Source organism: Gallinula chloropus, assembly GCF_964237585.1.
Source record: "Gallinula chloropus genome assembly, chromosome: 2".
Classification (NCBI taxonomy): domain Eukaryota; kingdom Metazoa; phylum Chordata; class Aves; order Gruiformes; family Rallidae; genus Gallinula; species Gallinula chloropus.
The window spans coordinates 106,549,615-106,569,267 of NC_140086.1; the positions used below are offsets into that span (position 1 = coordinate 106,549,615).

General features: G+C 43.4%; 1 protein-coding gene across 1 annotated transcript; it reads right to left on the reverse strand.

Moving 5' to 3' along the window:
- Positions 1 to 8,198: 8,198 nt before the first annotated feature.
- Positions 8,199 to 19,302, reverse strand: BLVRA (biliverdin reductase A). Its single transcript, XM_084279950.1, has 7 exons — positions 19,142 to 19,302; positions 18,913 to 19,040; positions 17,138 to 17,257; positions 16,450 to 16,547; positions 14,945 to 15,052; positions 14,104 to 14,275; positions 8,199 to 8,525 (listed from the first exon to the last, which is right to left on the reverse strand). The coding sequence occupies exons 2-7, from the start codon at positions 19,029 to 19,031 to the stop codon at positions 8,252 to 8,254; spliced, it is 891 nt and encodes a 296-aa protein (XP_084136076.1). The 5' UTR covers positions 19,032 to 19,040; positions 19,142 to 19,302; the 3' UTR covers positions 8,199 to 8,251.
- Positions 19,303 to 19,653: the final 351 nt, after the last annotated feature.

Consider the following 19,653-nt stretch of genomic DNA (forward strand, 5'->3'; position numbering starts at 1 on the left):
CCTCATTACTCCCAGTGAAAAACACCTCCATGCAAAGAGCTTCTCTGATGAGTGAAATCAAGGACATTCCAAAATGATTCATGAGTGTGTAACCTGGCTACAGCTGACAAGAAGATGACTGTGCCTTGACAGGCTGGGATGACAGGCTGAAAGATGAGCTCCTAATGAAGTCAAGCTCAGAAGCCAAATCAGAGAAAGCTGTAGCGGCTGTAAGTTAGCATGGAAAAACTTGAGGTCTAACAGCACATGGGAGTGCTCTCATCTGCAGTCATGACCTGCATGGCCATGTAATAAAATGGGTATCTGTAATAAAGCAGGTGTGAAAATTTAAAAAATAAAATAAAAATAAAATTAAAAAAAAAAAACACCTCATGAGAATGCAGAGGTGGAGGTACAACAGCAGGACATGCTACCACAAGAGAAACAAGTGTTAGAACACAGCAGGTTTGCAGCAGAGGTGGCTTGCACTCTGTGAAGCAAAAAGCACTCCCAGTGAGAGGCAAGACTTACACAAAAAACTACATACAAACCCGCTCTGCCTGCAGCCACTGCAGCTCAACTAGCAGACCAGGTCAGCGTGGACAGGGTAGAAACAGTGAAGTACACGTGTTGTGTCTAGTTGGTTTTTACCACAGAGCAAAACAAGAGAAGAATATTGGGAACTTCCCATCTTAAAAGGTCTTAAAAGAAATTCCCATAACATTAAAAACCTGGACACAAGTAGACTTCTGCAGAGTAAAAGAAGTCTAAACATGAATGCTGTCTATGTGAATGAGACTAGGAATTTAAGAAGTCCCCACATGCAGAAATGCTCTATTAAAATGCAGGTACAGTCAATGAAAGGAAAATACCAGCATCCTGGTCTCTTCTATAATAGATGTGTATTTTGCACCAGTACTACAAAGAAAAGTCTTTAAACAGTTGATAGCAAATCTGCTGGCAGTTGAATTCATAAAGGGAAATTTCACATCAGAGGAAGCTAAGAAAAGGTGTCCTGATTCATTTCAAATCCTAACAAAACTTGGCAAAGCCATGCTACCTACAAGTACTGCTAATATTAGGGGCCAGAATAAAGCAGAGATGTCAACTTACAAGGCAATTATGGCAGCAGAGCCATTGGTGTGGGCAAGAGAGACACACACAAAGATATAAACAGCCCTGTAAGAACCACGCAGAACAAGGATACTGCTGCCTACCCAGCCTAGGATGTCGGTTATAAATACCTGCATCACATATAGCAAGTACAAAAAACTCCAAATGCTGCCAGCAAGCTGCTTCCCAAGTCATGCAAAGAGACTATTTGAATTATGTCAGAGAAAAAAAACAGAGTTATAGTTTACCCACTCCTTCCTACTAAGACAGAGATATCCTCACCCTATCTATTTGTTTCTGGACTGTTTTAGAAATCCCTTTTGACAGATTCTTCACAAAGGGACATTCATTATTGTTGACGCTGAGCTCTGTCAAGCTTCTTTTTTCACTTTCTGCTAATATTTAACCTAGCAAACTTCTAGCTGCATCTAGAAGCCATCCCTGTAGGTCCCTTATCTTCCTCCACCAGAACCTGGGCATGCAAAACCACAACACTCCACCTCTTGCCTCTGTAAAGCACATATTTAGAATTACCATTAAAATCCACATTCCAACTGAAATTCCCCACAATTATTACACTCCCCAGCTATGTTCAGTCTGCTTTGCCCATTCCCTCTTCCAATTACTGTCCTTATCTCAAATTCCTCAAGCCCCACATTGGGCACCAAAAAGGACTGTGGTGGTTTGACTGTGGCTGGAGGCCAGACACCTACCAAAGCCGCTCTATCACTTCTCTTTCAGCTGAACAGGGGAGAAAATATATCTTGAGAGGCTTAGTAGTCAAGATAAGGACAGGGAGAGATCATTCCACAATTGGTGTCATGGGCAAAACAGACAACACAGAATAACACCTCCCCCCCATCTAACTGATTACACTGCATACACACACACACAGGGAAACCACCATACACAGAGAGAGAAAAAAACAGAGTGGGATAATGAGAAGTAAAACCAAATCTTAAAACACTTCCTCCCACCCCTCCCTTCTTCACAGACTCAACTTTATTCATGATTTCTCTCCCTTCCATTATCTCTCAGGTGGCACAGGGGGAGATGGGGAATGGAGACACTGGGGAGTTCATCACAAATTGTTTTTCTTAATGGGGAAGAGGGGTCATTCCTCACACCCTTCCCCTGCTCCAGCATGGGGTCCCACCCATGGGAGACAGTCGTCACCAAATGTCTCCAACGTGAGTCCCTTCCCACAGGGCTTCAGCTCTTCACCAGCTGCCCCAGTGTGGGTCACTTCTGTGGGGTGCAGTCATAGATCATAGAATACCTCTCAGGCCCAGCCTGCTCCAGCCCAGTCCCCCACAAGTTACAAGTACTCCCCATAGCAAACCTGCTCCAGCATGGGCCTCTCTCCACAGGCTGCAGGTCCTTCCAGCAGATTACTCCAACACAGGTCACAGGATATTCCATATGTCTGTACCCACTCCAGCATGGGGCCTTTCCATGGGCTGCAGGGGGACACCTGCTCCACCATGGCTTTCTCCACAGGCTGCAGGGGAATCCTTCCCTCCAGTGCCTGGAGCACCTCCTCCCCCTCCTTCTTCACTGACCTTGGTGTCTGCAGAACTTCTTGTATCATCTCACTCCCTTCTCTGGTGCCAAAAAGCAGCCACTTGCACTTTTTTCCTCTCAAATACAATTCCCAGAGGCCCTGTGACTGTCACTGACAGGCTCGGCCTTGGTCAGCAGCACCTCCAGCCTTGAGCTGGCTGGTAGTTGCTCTGTCGGGCCTACAGAGAGCTTCTAGCTATTTCTTGCAGAAGCCTCCCACCGCCCACCAGAACCTTATCATGCAAACCCACAACAATTAGTTATTTACTACATTGAGGAAATCAGTCCCAGCTGTTTTGGAGACAAGTTATTGGGTAAATTAACCTTTATCAGGGAAAAGAGGTGACTCAGAAGAAGTCAGGAAGGATGGTGTGTGGTAGACAGGAATGTTAGCAGGCAGGTTGTGGTGTGAGCAGCTGCAGCATAAATCAGAAAACCAGCTCACTAAGTGCACTCTAGGATGCCAGAAGCATGAAGTTTTAGAGAAGCTTTTTTTAAGCAGTAGTACTTACTTAGCAGTAAGAAGTGATTTGCATTAGACCAGGATGTATTTATTGTTGTAAGAGCTAGCATGTGGATCTGCAGGCAGTTATTTGGAGCTTCTCACGATGGGATTTTTATTTCAGGGTTTTTTTTAAGTTTCCCTCCTTATTCATCTGCATGTAGCTGGGCCCCACTAAAGCGTGTTTATTGCCAAGACGTGGAAGGCAAGTGCCAAGCCTGCAGCTTTGCCCACTCTAACAACGAGACAATTTCAGCAGGTTTGTAGACATCACCATGTGGCAGTCCTGTGCCTCCTGAGCCTTACATTTCTGTTCAAGGGCAAGAAAACAGCTGTCTCTCTTATCCAGGTTGGGTGAGCAAGAAAGGAGAGCCTACAGGTTAGAAGCTGTGTTTGGGTTCCCCTTGCTGCTCAACAGATAATTGTAAACAGGAGAAAGATCCTATTGATGTTGGCAGTTTCAGATGACAAGCCAGGAGTCAATTACACTTAGGGCTGACCTGTGGGTGTGTCTACATGGCCTAACAAGTTAGCCCAGTGCTCCACACAGACCAGCTGGCCACATATGGATGGATGGATGAAATTACACCATAAAGTGGTCCTCATGCTACCCAAGGTAAATCAGACAGAACTGGCTCCAGTGTTTTGTACAGCACCAGATTGTAGTGCATCCTCATAGTCTGTCTTCCCATCATAAGGCTTGGTCCTTCTGGATTAGGGTTGAAGTTTGTACTGGCAATATCTGTGCTACATCGCTTCTTTAACAAAAGCTCTGAAAGGTCACTCAGTGGCATCCTGTAACCTCATTTAATCCAGCCTCTACAGCTACTAGCCTACAGCATTTAAGGCTAACCAGGTATCTTGCTATCTCTGTCAAAAATCTGGAGTCGTTTTACTGGAGATTCTTGGCTTCTTGGTATTATGTTTTCTTGCTGTTGCACAGAGGATAACACGTACCTTGGGGAGCAGTAAATGCTACTGCATGAAGCACATCAGTACATGGTTCTGCAAATCTCACTGGAGACACTGTTACGAAGCTAGATGTCCAGCCAGGATCGCCTTTGATGGGTCACTCACCAGCAAACTGTGAGGGTGCCTGAAGCCCTGACCATACTGCCAACCTGAAGGAATCAAGTGTCTTGAGTCACAGATGAAATTATTTGTACAGTTCAGTCCTTGACCCCTCTACAGACTGCTGGAGGATCCCTGAAGCACTTTCTGTAACTCAGTGCTGTAGTTTTATTCAGATGCTGCACATACCACTCATTTTAAAACAGCCATTTTTGACATGTTTAGGACCATTTAAAATACAGCTCCAGTCCACACAGCTGCCACTTCTTGTCTTCTTCCTTGTCTGCTTGATCTGCTCAGAGGGCTCCAATGATAACCTCCTTATAAGTTACGCTACCTCAAGCAGCTTATATGGTGTCCCCCCACCCTCTTCACCTTTCCCCCCATGTTCTCATACTGCTCCTGACAGTTGTTGGTAATTGCACAGTTAAATTAGACCGTGTTCCCACTTCCCACAGAACTGGTAAACACTTGATCCCAAAATCACACCCACTTTCTTTCAGTCTTGACCAGAGCTTCCCACACAGCTTTGCAAGTGCTCATAGAATCATAGAATGGCATGGGTTGGAAGGCACCCCAAGGATCATAGAGCTTCAACCCCCCTGCCAGAGGCAGGGCCACCAACCTCCAGGCCTGGATCTCATACCAATAGCTACTTCCTTTGCTCTTTGGAAATTTTCCATTCCTCTGATCTCTATCCCTCGAAAACGCCTTTGGATCAAGCCATCTGTTCCAGGTTTCAGCTAGCATGCAGCAGTTCGCGACTCCGTGCCTCATCTGCCAGAGGAGCTTCAGCCTGTGTCAGCAAACTTAGCATCCCTCCTTCCCTTCGGAGCATTCTGCATTACAGCACTTTCCCTAATGACCCGATAGCATCAGGCAGAGCTAATAACATGTACCACAGCTGACTCTTCCTACAGCATCCTACAGGAGCAGGGTGGCATCCAGCAAAAAGCATAGAAAAGCAGCTACCTCCAAAGAATGTGATACACCAACCTGTTCATGCCAAAGAACATGATATACCAACCTTCTACTTCCCATTCCTCTGCATCTCTCAAACTGGCTGGGTTCAGGCTATGCCAAATGCTATCTGGAAAATAATATCCAATAGCATCTCTGCTATGATATAAAGCAGTGTATTAAAACCACAGGAAAACCCATTTCAACAGCCATTTCAGATTCTACCTGGCATGTCCAGAAAGGTTGCTCAGATACACCAGTTGTTGAATGGGAAAATCGGATCATACAGCTGAGATTTAGACTTGCCAGAACTCCTGGGCAGGAGTGAGAAGGGACCTGAAGGGCAGGAACTTTGCGGAAGGGCTCACAAGGTAAGTCACAAACCCCACCATATTTGTGTTCAAAATTTTGAAACAGGAGAGGGACAGGTGAGGGCTTTAGGATAGGATCACAGCCTGTAGCCACTGCCAGGATTTCACAGGGCTGGGGGAACGAAACAGGGGATAAGAACCAGTCAGGTCAGAGCCACTTTCAGCACAGGCACTGAGAACTGCTAATGAAGGACAGCAGGAAGCAAAAGGAATGATTAAGAGCTCCAATATTTTATTGGTGTGTTCAACATCTGGTTAAACAGTACATACATTTGAAGCTTGACACCCCGTAGGTCTTGTATACAAAACCATGGCGGTACTACGGGAAATTCATATGGCTGAAGGAAAAGCCATTTGAATGCCCCAGGCTCCCAGGAGCAGGGCAGACCTGGGAGGGATGGGAGGGGGGTGGAGGAGAGCAAGGGCTATCCAGCTCTAGGCATCTGCCTTCCCCAACTCAAATTAACCATCTAATTTCCCCAGGCACTCTCGATAGAAACAAGCTTCTCTGGAGGGTGATTCACTGCACAATGTTAGATTGCTTCTCTACAGATCTTCCATGAGTTTATTCCCTATTTCTTAGAGAAACACTGTTCTCAACAGCAACTGTAGAGAGTGCCCAGGGAAAGGTGTTGGCTAATTTCGATGCCTGTAGACGGGGAGTGTGAATTTTCCCTCCCTTTATCCGCCACCACACACCCCACCCCCCCAGCTACCCTTTGTGAGTTAGTGTGCAAAGAAGTGGTATTCACCCCATATTCACAGCAGAGGAGATTCTCAAGACAGGGCCTCTCGTGTGCTGCCATACACAGCCAACAGACAGACACAGATTTTGATCCTAGATGGACTTTTCCCATTTTGCCACAAACCCACTTCTTCCTCTTGTGCAGCATCAGACCTGCCCAGGCAACATCCCTGGTCTTGGTAAAGAAGTCCCTGCAAATGTTCAGTAAGGTGTCCGTTTGGGTGGACAAGAGCACCATCTGCCCACACAAATCTGCTGGCAACCCACCTGGGTTTCAATCCACTGAAGCCACTCGGAGGCTTTTTGCTGATTTTAACAGACTAGAATACACTATCTTTTTTTAATTTTATTTTTAATTTGCCTGTAGAATTCATTCACATATCAAGCTCCAGTTGCTCCTAAAATCTGACTGACTTGAGGAATAAAAACACAGTCTTTCCTTCCCTAATTCAAACCAACCAAACTGTATCCAGCTTCTGAATGATCATGACTTCCCTAAAGGAAGACTTCCTTCCATCAATACTGCCTGGCTGTAATTATATACATGTTCACCACGTTTATGCCCCCTTATTAAAAACTTGCTTAAGTGATAATGCAGGAAAAAAACACCAACAAAAAAAAAGATGGTTCTGTGCTTAAAAGAACAACTGAGGTTTGCTCCTACGTAAATGTAGCACCCACAGATGCTGTAACTGGAAAGTAAAAGGCAAACAGAGGAATTGTTAACAGGTTTGTGCAGTGTTTAAGGCTTTTCTGAAAACTGCAATGTTTCTTTAGGGAAATGGTAACACGTCTTCACATGTGACCCCGGGACTAGTGTAAAATGCTAAAGATTCATCCCCACAGGTGTCATAGGCCCTAACTGCCCGGCCATATTTGCAAATTGCTCCATTTTCTACAGTTTTATTCTAATTTTATCACTATTTCTAATTAATTTCACTGTTTCCAGGATCACATTAGTTGGGTTTTTGTCTTAAAGTCAGGATGTATGTTACTTTTGGCTGTGATCCATTCGTATGCTGAATTAGATACAGAACACAAATGAAGGGCAGTGATATGCTGCTTCCAGTAATTTAAATTAAAAAAATAATAATTCAAAAATTAATATTTGGATTGAGTAGAAAGCAGGCAGGCAATGTGTTCGTTCAATGTACTTTGCTAATTTCTGCTGGAAAAAAAGATTTCTATGTTGGCACAGGGCACCAGAGAAATTACTGAGTGAGCTCAACATGGCATCTATCAAGAGACAAAATATTTCTTCTTTCTGGTTTGATACTAGTGTAGATTCTGTTTGAAGATGGAGGATTTCCAGTGTAAAAAACCTCAATAAAACCCAAACAACAAAACAAACAAACAAACAAAATCCCAACAAAGAGGCACAAATACTAATTAGAGCAAACACACAGAACAATTCAGGGCATCTGGAAAAAAAAGGTGAGGTCTGTGGTGGCACAAGTTCTGCAGATCAAGTAAAGAGATTGAAAACATCTAGAACTTTATTCTAGCTAATGCTTCTTTCTAGATAATACTACATGAATACTGTGAAATGAGGCATATCTCGTTTTCAGGTGTATCTGAACAGAGGGAGGGAAAAAAAAGGTAACTCAGGAGGTTTAGTAGTCTAGCATTTGCAGTCCTCCAGGTTCTCCTCTGAGGGATGTTTCCAACTGAAGAAGCAGCAACCTCAGTAAAGCTCACTGCTGCTAGGTTCCTATCTGCCTGGAAGGACTGCAGTGTATTGGAGCAGGGTGATGTTGCTCTGTTCTGGCACACACCAGAAGGCACAGGGTATATAGCCCAGGCTCTCCAGCCCACCCAGAAAGCCTAGGAGTCAACACTAGTCAAAAGAAAGTAATGAAACAGAAACAGCAACTGCTTGATGGCAACAGTGAGCTCTAGCCCTACAGCTTTCCCATCTGCCATTATTCTTCTTCCCTAAGTGTAGTCTCAGGAACAGATTTTCTCTGGCTGTTCACAGTGCTGTTGGATCACCTCGGCAAGGTCAAGACACCGCAAAATTCGCCATTTCTCAGCAGCCAGCTCCTCCTTGGACACCTGGCCCAGCAGTTTTTTGGCAAAGAGGTTCTGATCCTGCATGAAAAGGCCCACAGCAGACCTTGGGGCTTGAGGGAAATTCTCCAGGCAACCACTTGTGAAACAGAAGTTGATTTTCTTTTCACGTCTCATCCCTGGTCCCCTTTCTTCAATCCAAGTCAGAGGTCTAGTGTGGAGAAGCAGAGAAAAAGAAGAGTATTTATGAAGAAATGGAACCAACAGTTATAGTTTATGCTTTTCTTCCCTCTCAGCATTTACAGAAAATGACCTAATAAAATTTTAAAACCCTTTTTAAATGTCAGTCATTGCATATTCAGGTAACATGTTCTGATCAACACGCCTTGTGGTTACGGAGCCGAATACCTGGTAATAGTCTTAACTCTGCCACGGATTCACGCCGTGACTTTCAGCACACCATTTGTACTCTCTACAGATTTGTTTTCTCTGTGTACAAAGGAAAGCCAGAGATGTCTAGCCATCTCACAGGGAAGAGGGAAAGATAGTCTGTTTCTTTGTGGACTTGGATGAAAAATGCAGCTAAACACACAAATATTTTGGAATTGTTCAAACACAGATAAACTCACAAGACCCCCAATGTCCAGTCATTCCTCCAGCAAGAAAAATCACTCTGATGCATAGTGCTGACCCAGGTGCTACTGTGCAAACCAAACACCACCTCCTTAGGAACAGCTGGACAGATGGCAAATCCATTCATAGACATTAGCATCCATACACTCTCTGAACTTTTTAAATGTTTCTTTCTCTTCACTGGGAGCACTGAGCTGACCCTAGAGATTACATCAGAAGGTGTCAATTTTGCCTGTTTCAGCTAGACAGACTCTCAAGCAGGTCTTTCTTAATCAGAGGGAAGTCCTGTCTTATGCCAACTTGATAGCCACGGCCTCCTGGCCAAGTATCAGTGCTTGACTAGCATAGTTCACAGGTCCTCACAGCTTCACCGCCAAATTCACAGCTCAGTTGAGGAAAGAGGAGCCACGGGGGTTATAAGACACTCCCTGGCCCAACACTGCAAATGCCTGCAGAGGTATTGGGGAATGGTCCTCAACACCAGTCATAGCCACATTTCTCCCTTCCTGCTCTTTTGTCAACCATGTAAACCATGTCATTACTTTTCTGCATCTCATTAATCAGCACTCTACTGCCTGTGTTTAGAGGATGCACGTTATTTTTCTTGCTTAGTTATTGATGGCCCTTCCACAGTCCTTTATGGCCCACTTTAGTCTGCCACTCACAAATTACGAGGGCATCAATAGCATGGAAGAATAAATTATGTCTCCAAGTACTGCCCATTAAATCTTCAGTATCATTAGATCTGGAAAGAAAGCCCTTGTCAGTCTACCCTGCACACATTCTGCAGAGCACTCAATGATTCCACACCTCTCATCCTTTATGCTTTAGGAACTAGTTTCTATATGGACATCACTGAATCAATTATGCTTTGCTCACCTGTTCTGCCACACAAACACCCTACAAATTACGCATGGCCAGATGAACCTGACTTAATAGTATAAAACAACTGGAAGGGAAAATTCAAAGTACCAAAATCACAGCCTGCAAAAGTGCACCAAAGATCTTCAGAAGACTAATAAATCCAAGGACACTGTGTGCTTCAGGAAGTTCCAAGGCTACGTCTCACTGCAGACCAGAAAGATGTTTGAGAGGCCTATCACTTGGTGTTTTCTATGTTTTCATCCTTCTTCCCAGGGGTGTCAGCTGTTGACCTTGTTCAGAGGCAGGCTGTTGAGCAAAGCTGGGCTTTGATCTGACTCAACAGAGCTTGTTTTGCTGTCAGAAGAACATAAAGAGCTACAGATGGTTTAGGCCACTGTTATTCAAAGCTGCTTTATCCCAGGTATGCAGGTATGAAGAAACCACTGGGCAGGCATAGGCAAAGATCTCCACAGTGTTATAGAGGGGAGTCCGTGATATGATCCAAAACAGGCCAAGTCCATGCAGGGTAAGATCCTGGGGTGATCTAGAGCAGACGCACACCAATGACCAGGCTGAACCATATGTCATCTCCTCTAGCTTGGGGAAGCCACTGAACCAGAAGCACAATCGTGCAGAGCAGGCAGAATTTAATCAAAGTGATTAAAATGACTGATTTAGACCAGTGAGCAGGAAAATGTTGGTTTTACTAGTAGATTTGTCTTCTGCGATTGGATTTTTAGTTATTTCCCAGAGAGAGGTTGATTCGACATGACTGGTAACCAAAACAGGTTAATTTTTAATTAACAGCAACTCCTATGCTAAAATTGGTCCCTTTTTTGCTATAAAGATTTGTATGCTACAAGTCTGCATGTTATTTAAGCAATTTTGTAGCTATAGAAGCAGGTTTGTATTTTTTGCCAGAAAATTGTGAAGAACTGACAGGTTTTTTAATAATTTCCCTATTTTCATTAAAGATCTGTCACAAGGTATCATTTGGCTATAGATGTAGTTAGTTATTTAGAAGTGTTAGTAGTGTTACTTACAAGCAACAAATGCCACATTTGATAGCTGAGTAAAGCCACATTAAATATGTTGGATAGTTAAAGAAGAAAAAGAAAGCTTAACCAAACACTAACAAACCACTTTTATACTGACTTTTTACAAAGTGAGCACCTTCTTCAGTGAAGAAACCACCCTGACCTTTAATGGTCATTTTGTCTTTCCAGAGTTTAGACTGGTAGAGCCCTCCTAACTACAGTTTATTCAGAGACTGGAAGGGACATTCTGCTTTTCTAATTCCTTATTTCTTCAAATGAGTGGCCCTAGTTGGACTGTCCTAGTTAAATAAACCAAAATGAAGAGAACGCTTTTTTGTACCTGCAGAAGAATTAAGCAGGTTTCATGCTCGAGAAAATTCTGAGTCCACTCAGCTTAATATTTTAATCTGCAACTTTCTGCAGAAAGCATGCATTACATGATTTTTAATGGATGTTCAGCTTTTATTAGACTTTGTAAGCTTAGATCTCAATACAAACATTATTTCAAACATTCAGTGCCAGAACATGTGTTCAGAAAATGTATTTCATTTCTTTTAAACATCTGCCCGTTCACACTTTGAAAATACCAATATTTTTATATACCATGCTACCTTACCTTGGAGGGGGATTAGACCACTAGGCCCTAACCCTAGTTAACATCAAAAGAGACACTGCCCTAATCGTTATCTCTCCAACTCACACTAAAAATTCTCTTTCTGACATTTACTGAATGCAAGCTCTGTAATCCTGGGACAGGAACTGCAGTCCCAAACCAGCCGTCTTGTCAGTAGAGGTTTGGCTTTTCCTGGATTGCTGGATTTTTTTAATCACAGAGAGGCTGTCAGCTCAACTGTCTTGGAAACACAACAGAGGCAGAGGTCATCTCTCAGATAGCTGGGCATCGAGGCATTAACACGCTCCTCCAAAATCCACCCAGAGACAGATGAGCAGACAGTGTGGGCTGTGCAGCAGAGACAGACTAGAGCCTTTGCACAAATCCCTGCTTAACAAGCAGAACACAGGCTGCTACATTCTGCACCTGCTGTAATTTCCAAGGCAAAAAATAGGCTGAATTAACCTGATTTCTCAAGGTTAGTGTATTCATGTCTTTTGGAAAAGGATGAGAGATCTTCTCAGGAAATGTGCAGCCCTTTCCCATCCTTCAGCAAAATAAAAGTTGGGCAAAATCAGAGCTGTAACACCACCACCATGACTGCCAGGCCATAACTTCACTTGATGAAGAGTGGGCCAAATTCCCTACTGCTGTAACTCCCGCTGACGTCAATGGGGGGAAGGTCAGCAGGAAATATGGCCCTGCCACAGAACAGAATACAGGAACACTATGTAACTTTCCAGCCAGCGTAAATTATCCCAGAGGCATAAAGCTGACCGTCCCTGAGGTCATTAAAATGCTCATGGTGACAAAACACTTACTGAACCTTAAAAAAAAGTAGTGGGCTATGAAAACCAGGTATCGGTTAGTGGTGTGGCGGAGGAAGAAACCCCGTAATCCAGAAACTGTTCTGCATCCAGCAAATGTCATACATAACCGCTGAGAGCTACCTAGGAGACAGGGCAGCCAGAGAAAAGTTTTAAGCCACCCGCTAGTTCCACCTGCTGGAATTAGTTCAAAATCTCATTCTATATAGATCTTTACAGCTACTCGTGTTACTGGCAAATGGCTCAGAGGGTAAACAGAGCTTGTACGCAGGGTTGTGTCCTCTCACAACTGCATTTTAAAAGGAATTGGAAATTCTGTCTCATTTGAAGAGAGAGGAAGCTTTCTAAGACAAGATGCTTATTCCATGACAAACTGCAGTGGGCTTTGTAAGACTGGCTAATAAAAAAGCTTATTAGACCCACGGCGAAACTAACAGTATGAATAAGCCCTGATTATTCATTCCCCAAATAGCTAGTACTTCAGGTTACTACTTTTTTGACTAAGCTCTTGTGTAAGATTCTTAAAGAAGGAAGCATTCATGTTTGGTGTTATCTATTTTTTTGTTGTTTTTTGGGGTTGTGGGGTGGGGTTTGTTGTTGTGGGTTTAAAGTGTTCTAGCAGTATATATTCAAGAAAAAAAAGGCATTTTATTACAAATAAAGATAGGCCAGAATATTTTGGGGGAGTCTAATTTTCCCTTTCTCTCCCTAGTCTTCTCATCTGCTTCATTATACACCCATGAGATCATCCAGCTCAAAGGTAGTGTGCGCTTTATGAATAAACAGGAAAACAGGAGTGAAGAGAAGGAACAACTAGGAAACATACAGTGCTTGGGTAAGTTCTCTCTGCTTTTTAACATCACACAACATCATTTCAACCCCTACAATCTAAGGTTGTCATTTCAACTCCTACAATTCTGTGACACTCTGATTGTATCTATAACATCCAGTAAAATGTCCTCATAAGTAACTTCAACCTATCTAAAAACACATGACCTCCATGCAGATGGCCCAGAATGATGAAACTGGACTTGCCAGCAAAATATACCACCAGAATTTGGATCAAGTTGAGTATTCAATCCGCAGTATGAAACACTATTTGATGGCAAGGCTATTGTTATAAAAGGGAGATGAAAGTCGCTATTATAAAAAGCATTAGCAGAAGAGCTTTCTGCAAGACAGGCATAGTGCAATGACTGGACAAAAATTACAAGCAATCCTGGCTCAGTATGACACACTCATGCAAGAAAAGCAAAATAACAAGAAATGAGAAACAAACTGATGACCTACTCAGGAAAAAAAATCAAGGAAACCTCAAGACTGTAGAGCAGGCATTAGTCAAGAGCAAATTTTGCTCATTGGCCTTTTGTTAGTGCATTATGTAGTATATATATGGCATTATAGTGCTATAAGCTAAGTAGTATGAGTAGTACGTTACTTTTTCAAACAGTCATATATTTTCAACCTTCAAAGAAACATTAGTTTTCGATGTACAACTAGAATGTCTGATGCAAAAATAAAATATTCTGCCTCTCAACAATTTTTCAGAGTGCAAGAGAAGGGTCTTTCAGTCTCGGGTATTAAAAAATGCTTTATAGGCCCATTCCTGCATTAATACATCACAAAAGAGCTATTTAAACTTCTGTGCTCCTCAGCAAACAGTGTTGGTGGAAGCTCTTTTTACTGTCATTACTAGAGGAAGCACTTTCAGTCTGTTTCTCTTGTACACTTCCATGCTAGCACCCACCCATTCTTTCTCAATGAGAGGAAGAGGATGAGCAGCCTGGCTCACCTGCTGCCATCATCATTACTCACTTCTTGTTTGCCGTCTGAAAGTGAACAGTCATTCTGGAATAATTCTTATCCTTCTGCTTTTCTCTCGTGGCAGAGGTAACAGTGAGGTCTCCAAAGAGGTCAATCAGCCAAGTCAGTCTGGCAATTCCACTGAAAGCTGGGAATCCTGCTTTGTTTTCATCAAGGACGCTACCTAGTGTGACAATAAGAGAAAATCTTGAGCAGTGGGAAAGAGAATAATGTCCCCTGCACAGGGAAGGCCAAAGAAGCTGCCACCTTGCAGGCTTAGAGACCAGGGTGTAGAAAGTGGCTGGACTGATTAGGAAAGTCAACAAACATGGTTAACCTTGAAATGGATCAGTTGGTGAGCTATGAGGGAGAAGGCTGATCAAAGTACAAATACAACAAACCCTTAGGAAATGTTGAGGACAGGATGGTGTATGTGGATTCCAGGGGAAAAACTAGTGCAAAAGACTAATGGTCCCCACTAGAAATTGGGACACTTCCTCAGAGCTCGTCCTGCTCTCTGAGAGCAATACAAACGAGGAATTGGTCACTACCATCAGAGCACAGAAGAGATAAAGAAGCGCTCTCTCTTCTAGGCACGGGCTCGCATTCTTTATCAGAGAGCAAAAAGCAATCAGCACAGCAACAGTCCGTAGGAGCCAACTGTTAAGGCAGTGGTGTTTTCCAGGCAACTCTGCAATTTCATGGAAATATCCAGAACTGATACATGTGTCTCTAGTCAGTTTATAGACAGACTCCTGTCTGAAGAGGACCGAATGAAACCTGGAAGGACTAGTGTCCCTGTGGTGCAGGCAGACAAATCCAAATGGACTTCAATTTCCTCACAGTTGCTGACCTGTGAAATGCAGTGTTCCCTTCACCAGGTCTTTCCCAGCCACCTCTTTTTTCAGCTGCTTGTACTCTTCAGTCAGAAGTTCAATGTGCTCCACATGAAGGATTTTATCTGATATTAAAAGAAACCAAACAGAAATACCACCAAAAACTAGGACAGATTAAATAAGAGCTTTCTGTGTAAATCAAAGACACGTCAAAGTAGTAAGGCTTCACCAGCCACCAGTGGGAAGTCACTTAAAAACATTCTCACCCTTGGCTGGCTAAATGATGTCAGGAAGAAAACCAAATGTAGGCCCTGCACTGAGACATCAATCTGGGTTAAGGATTTTTAGTAGACAACAAATACAAAGTCTATAGGAACAGTAGCCACTGTGTTTAACAGAAGCTCTGTAATGAAGCCCAAGACCCAACTTAGGCTGAAACATTAGTCTTCAAAGTAAAAGATGGATTAGTTCTTGGCCTCTTTCCCCTCACATTTCCTTGTTCTGCATTTTTCCTCCCAGGGTAGTAGGAATGAAAAAAGAGGGGGGAAAATAGCAGAATACTCAGACCCAGATTGTAACAATATGTTAAGGAGTACTTCCCTCCATTGCAGTTAATTGGGCGACTTTGGAATTGAGGCTATTTGATATATGTTGAATGTGGCCCTCATTCAGTATGTGTTTTTCTGGAAGGCTTCCAGAAGAGTCAATTTAGGCTGCTGACAGTAACTGCTGTTGCTTTGAGAGAAGAGGCATAAATTCTGCTCAACGGGAAGCCATTTGGCGAGCAACAAGGCAGTAAGTGGTGCTGGGACAGGGAGAGAGCGAAGCCGAAATCCTATACCTCCTGTGGTTTAGGACAAAAGTCACAAAGGAGAATTTTAAGAAGTGGTGGTATAAATAGTGCAGCTTGTCCAAATGGTTTTCCCTCTGCTCCTGCCCAGCACTGTCCTTTTCCTTGAAGCCTCATACATCCCCAATGGCCTCAACTGAACTGCCAGCTTCTGACCCTTGGCACTGCAGGGATGGGACCACACACATTCCAGAAATAAAGAGATTTTTCTCAGAGACAAGCTGTCTTTTTAGCCAGGGATGCCTTGCTGGCCTACAACAGTGTGAGCAGCTGTGTGTGACCAGCATATCACAAACACTAGAAAGTAGGGGAGCAGTTTCCAGTTTAATTTCAGGGAGAGAGAAGACAGGGAAGTGCACCATTTCCAGTGGCAACATTCATTAAGTGCTTTACTACCACTGCAACAGAAGTTTCTTTTTCTAATTGTGTTCTTAGTGTCAGACAGACCAGTGCTTTTGTGAGGATAAACGTACCTTACTCCTAGCATTGACATTGGTGTGTTTATTGCCCTGTTGGCATTCATCTTAAACCCTAGATAGGCACATCTGTGAGATGGGCATACTCCCTTGTACATCATGATTAATAGCAGACTGGAGCCTTGCTTTTGAGTTTGGTGCCTTTGATGCTACCCAACAGTAAGAGTGTTTACTCCCTTGAGAACAAGTGCGTTACCTTTCTGCTCAGCCATCTCCCAGAGCTCATGGGCTGCTTTAGCAGACAAAGCCATGGGGTACTCAACGAGCACGTGTTTCCCAGCTTCTAAAAACATTCTGAAATGGATATAAAATCAGTCTTTAAAAATATATATATCATCATAATCATCCCTCTCCCACAGTGAGACCCATATAAAGAAAAGCACAACTTGGAGCAACAGAAACAAATGGCAATTGCCCTAGCAAGGATGGTCTGGTGGCTGTATCACACATGTAAACATCGGGACAGCTGGGTTTTAATTATCCTTCTACAGAATTCCCTCACTCACCGACAATGGCAGTGTTGAGCACTACAGTTTCTAACTTCTAGGCATTTGGGTGTCTGGACAGAAGTGGGGGGAGGGGGACAGTGAAGCCTTCCTCTGTATAGTCTATGAGGAATGGCTTTGAATCCTGATCTAAGATGCCTGTCCATCAAACACAGGCCTAGAGGTACACAACTGAAATTACTTGGGAAAAGAATGCATCTTAAATCCTGCTCTCTTCCAGGGCTTATTGGGTACTCTAGGGAACTTGCTACCATTCACTTCAGGCTTCTAGTCTGGCAGTCTCTCCACCAGCAACAGCTTTACACAGCTCTCCGTGCTTATAAATTACAGGGGAAAGTGTGAGAAAAGGGGAAAAAAACCCAAAACATGTCAAAATACCTGATGGTTTCTTCATGGCTTTTGTTCTCTGTGCTGATGAAGGCTGCATGTATTTCTTTGCTTCTTAGAGCATCTTCCAGGCTAATCTGCTTGGCCTCATTAATATTCCCAAAACTTCTCCTGTGTATTTAGCATACATACAACGAAAGCATAACCATCACAGTCATTCTTCCCAACTGCATGCTGCATAGCAGCACTAGAAATTGTCCCCATAGACCACTGTCTCACTGAGTTCAACCAGGGTGGAACAAAGGCAGCCTGTGATCAAGGAAGGGCGTGAGCACTTACAGACCGAAGTGGAGCGTACAACAGAAGAAAACATATAGGTCAGTGTAAAGTGCTGCTTGGTTATGTTTGGTTGTTGGTTTGTTTTTTGGTTTTTATTTGGATATTTTGTTCTTAGCAATCATCATTACAAAAGAGACATTTTAAAAGAGTGACTTGAAAGAGGACAATGCTCCTATGGTAGGACAACTCCTCACCACACTGGCCAACACGCACTTGAGTTGGCAGGGCCCCATGCAACTGCAAGTATGGACAGTCAGAAGAGGCACAAAGCAGATGCTTGGCTATGATGCAACCATGTCAGTGCTAAGGGGAAGGCTCTCTTGGCTACCATGCTGAGCACACGTCCACTCGAAAATGAAACACGCACACTCCTCCCAAAAGCCCTTTGCATTAGTAAAGGTTGGAGCAGATATCTTGACAGAGTTAGGATGGGTGACACAGGGCATGAGGGTAGGCTGCAGGCAGGACTTGAAAGCAAAGACAGGTAAGAATTGCAGGTGATCGGAGTGCAAAGGGCAAGACAATACATCCAGGCAAGCTGTTGACGAACTGTGCCTCTCAGCAGCGCTGTCTCTCAACAGAAGTGGTGAAACCCCCGTCTTCAGTGTTGTTCAAGGCTAGCCATAGCACTAGCAAAAGGCACCAGGGAGCTAGGAGTGTATTTGGCAGGGATGACCTAATGGGTCCTTTCAGTCTCAAACAGCCCTGACTACATGATTTAAATATAGCTGGGAAAATACATCCACAGTCTGAGATCCACACATGTACCACCTAACTATTTAAAACCTTTATGCTCCGCTGTTATGGGGCAGATGGTCTAGCAGGAATGCTCAGGCGGAGATGTATGCATAATACAGTCCTGCTAAATTTACATGGCTCTAAGCTAGTGAGAAAAAGCATGAAGCTGTCCTCCAAGAGGCCACCCTACTGCATGTACTGAATTATGACTTTTTATTTTAAGACATCTACCAGTGGGGTATTTAGTTTTTAAAAAAGATAAAATAGAATTTGAGGATGAAGTTGCAGCATCAGGAGCTTTACAGCACGTTTCTGCAAAAGATGTTTTTAAAAATTTCACATAACATCTAATTTAAACATTTCTGTAAATTTCATGCAGACATGAGCTCTGAAGGGTAATTTTTGTTGGTACCATCATAAACCTACAGGAAATTTCAGTCAGATAGAATTGCATTTCTTTTATCACACAGATCCAGCAGCGAGAATCTCTCACCTTTTCTTTCAGTCATTTCTGCTAGGTATCTCACTAAGGTAATCTATTTGTTCCCTCTTGCAAAGCTTTCTATGCTCATTTCCTAGCTGCCACTCAGAATGACAGGCATATTTGCATAAACTTTCCCTTTTTCAGACAGCCTTAATTATAAGAGTAATATAACACTTTGGATATTCATCTCCTGCCCCCTCAAATGCCCTCCACATGGGAACATGACAAATAACCATATTAAGCATGCCAAGATTAAATTTCTGACCTGGATACAAATCCAAAGAGTTTCAGGTGCTCAGAAGGGCTGGAAGGCATTGGATTCATCAGGTCTCGGATCCGTGCTAAGCCAGCAATTCCAACTCCAACCACCACGGTCCCAAACATTTTGTTAATCTGACCAAAGGGGAAAAAAATAAAAAAAAAAGAACAACATTTTTTTTTTAATTTTAGCAAGGAGAGAAGCAGTTGGGAGGGGAGGAGGGAGGATGGATTACTCTCAAACCCTGCTCCAGACAGCCAAGCCTTATTCAGGATTCAGATATCAGCAACCAGCTAAGAGAGATGCGATGCTATAGGCTACTGAGCTCACTCGCATCCCATTGAAATGGGGTCAAGTGGTTCAGCCTGTCATAGGACTGGTCTTGAGACTTGTATTTAACAGCTAGCATATCACAGCTCTGGCACAAAGTTCTTCCTTTCCGTGAATAGAAGGCAGACTTCAAAAGTGAGACATTCTTCTATTTATATTACCGCTTCCAGGCTGGAAAGGAGCCAAAAGGTTCTGCAAACCCAGCAGAGCTTTATATAAACCTGTCCGACTTCCTGAGCGTCTGCAGCACAGCCTGCCCCAGGCTGACACGTGGACCTCCGCAGAGCACGGCAGCATAGCCAGGATACTGCGGGACAGGAAGCAAAGAGCGTCTTTTCTTCCCCCATGTAACCGCTGGCACATCCTACGACGTCAAGAATCAACCAACCATCTGATAATTTGGTTAAGATGCTTGCT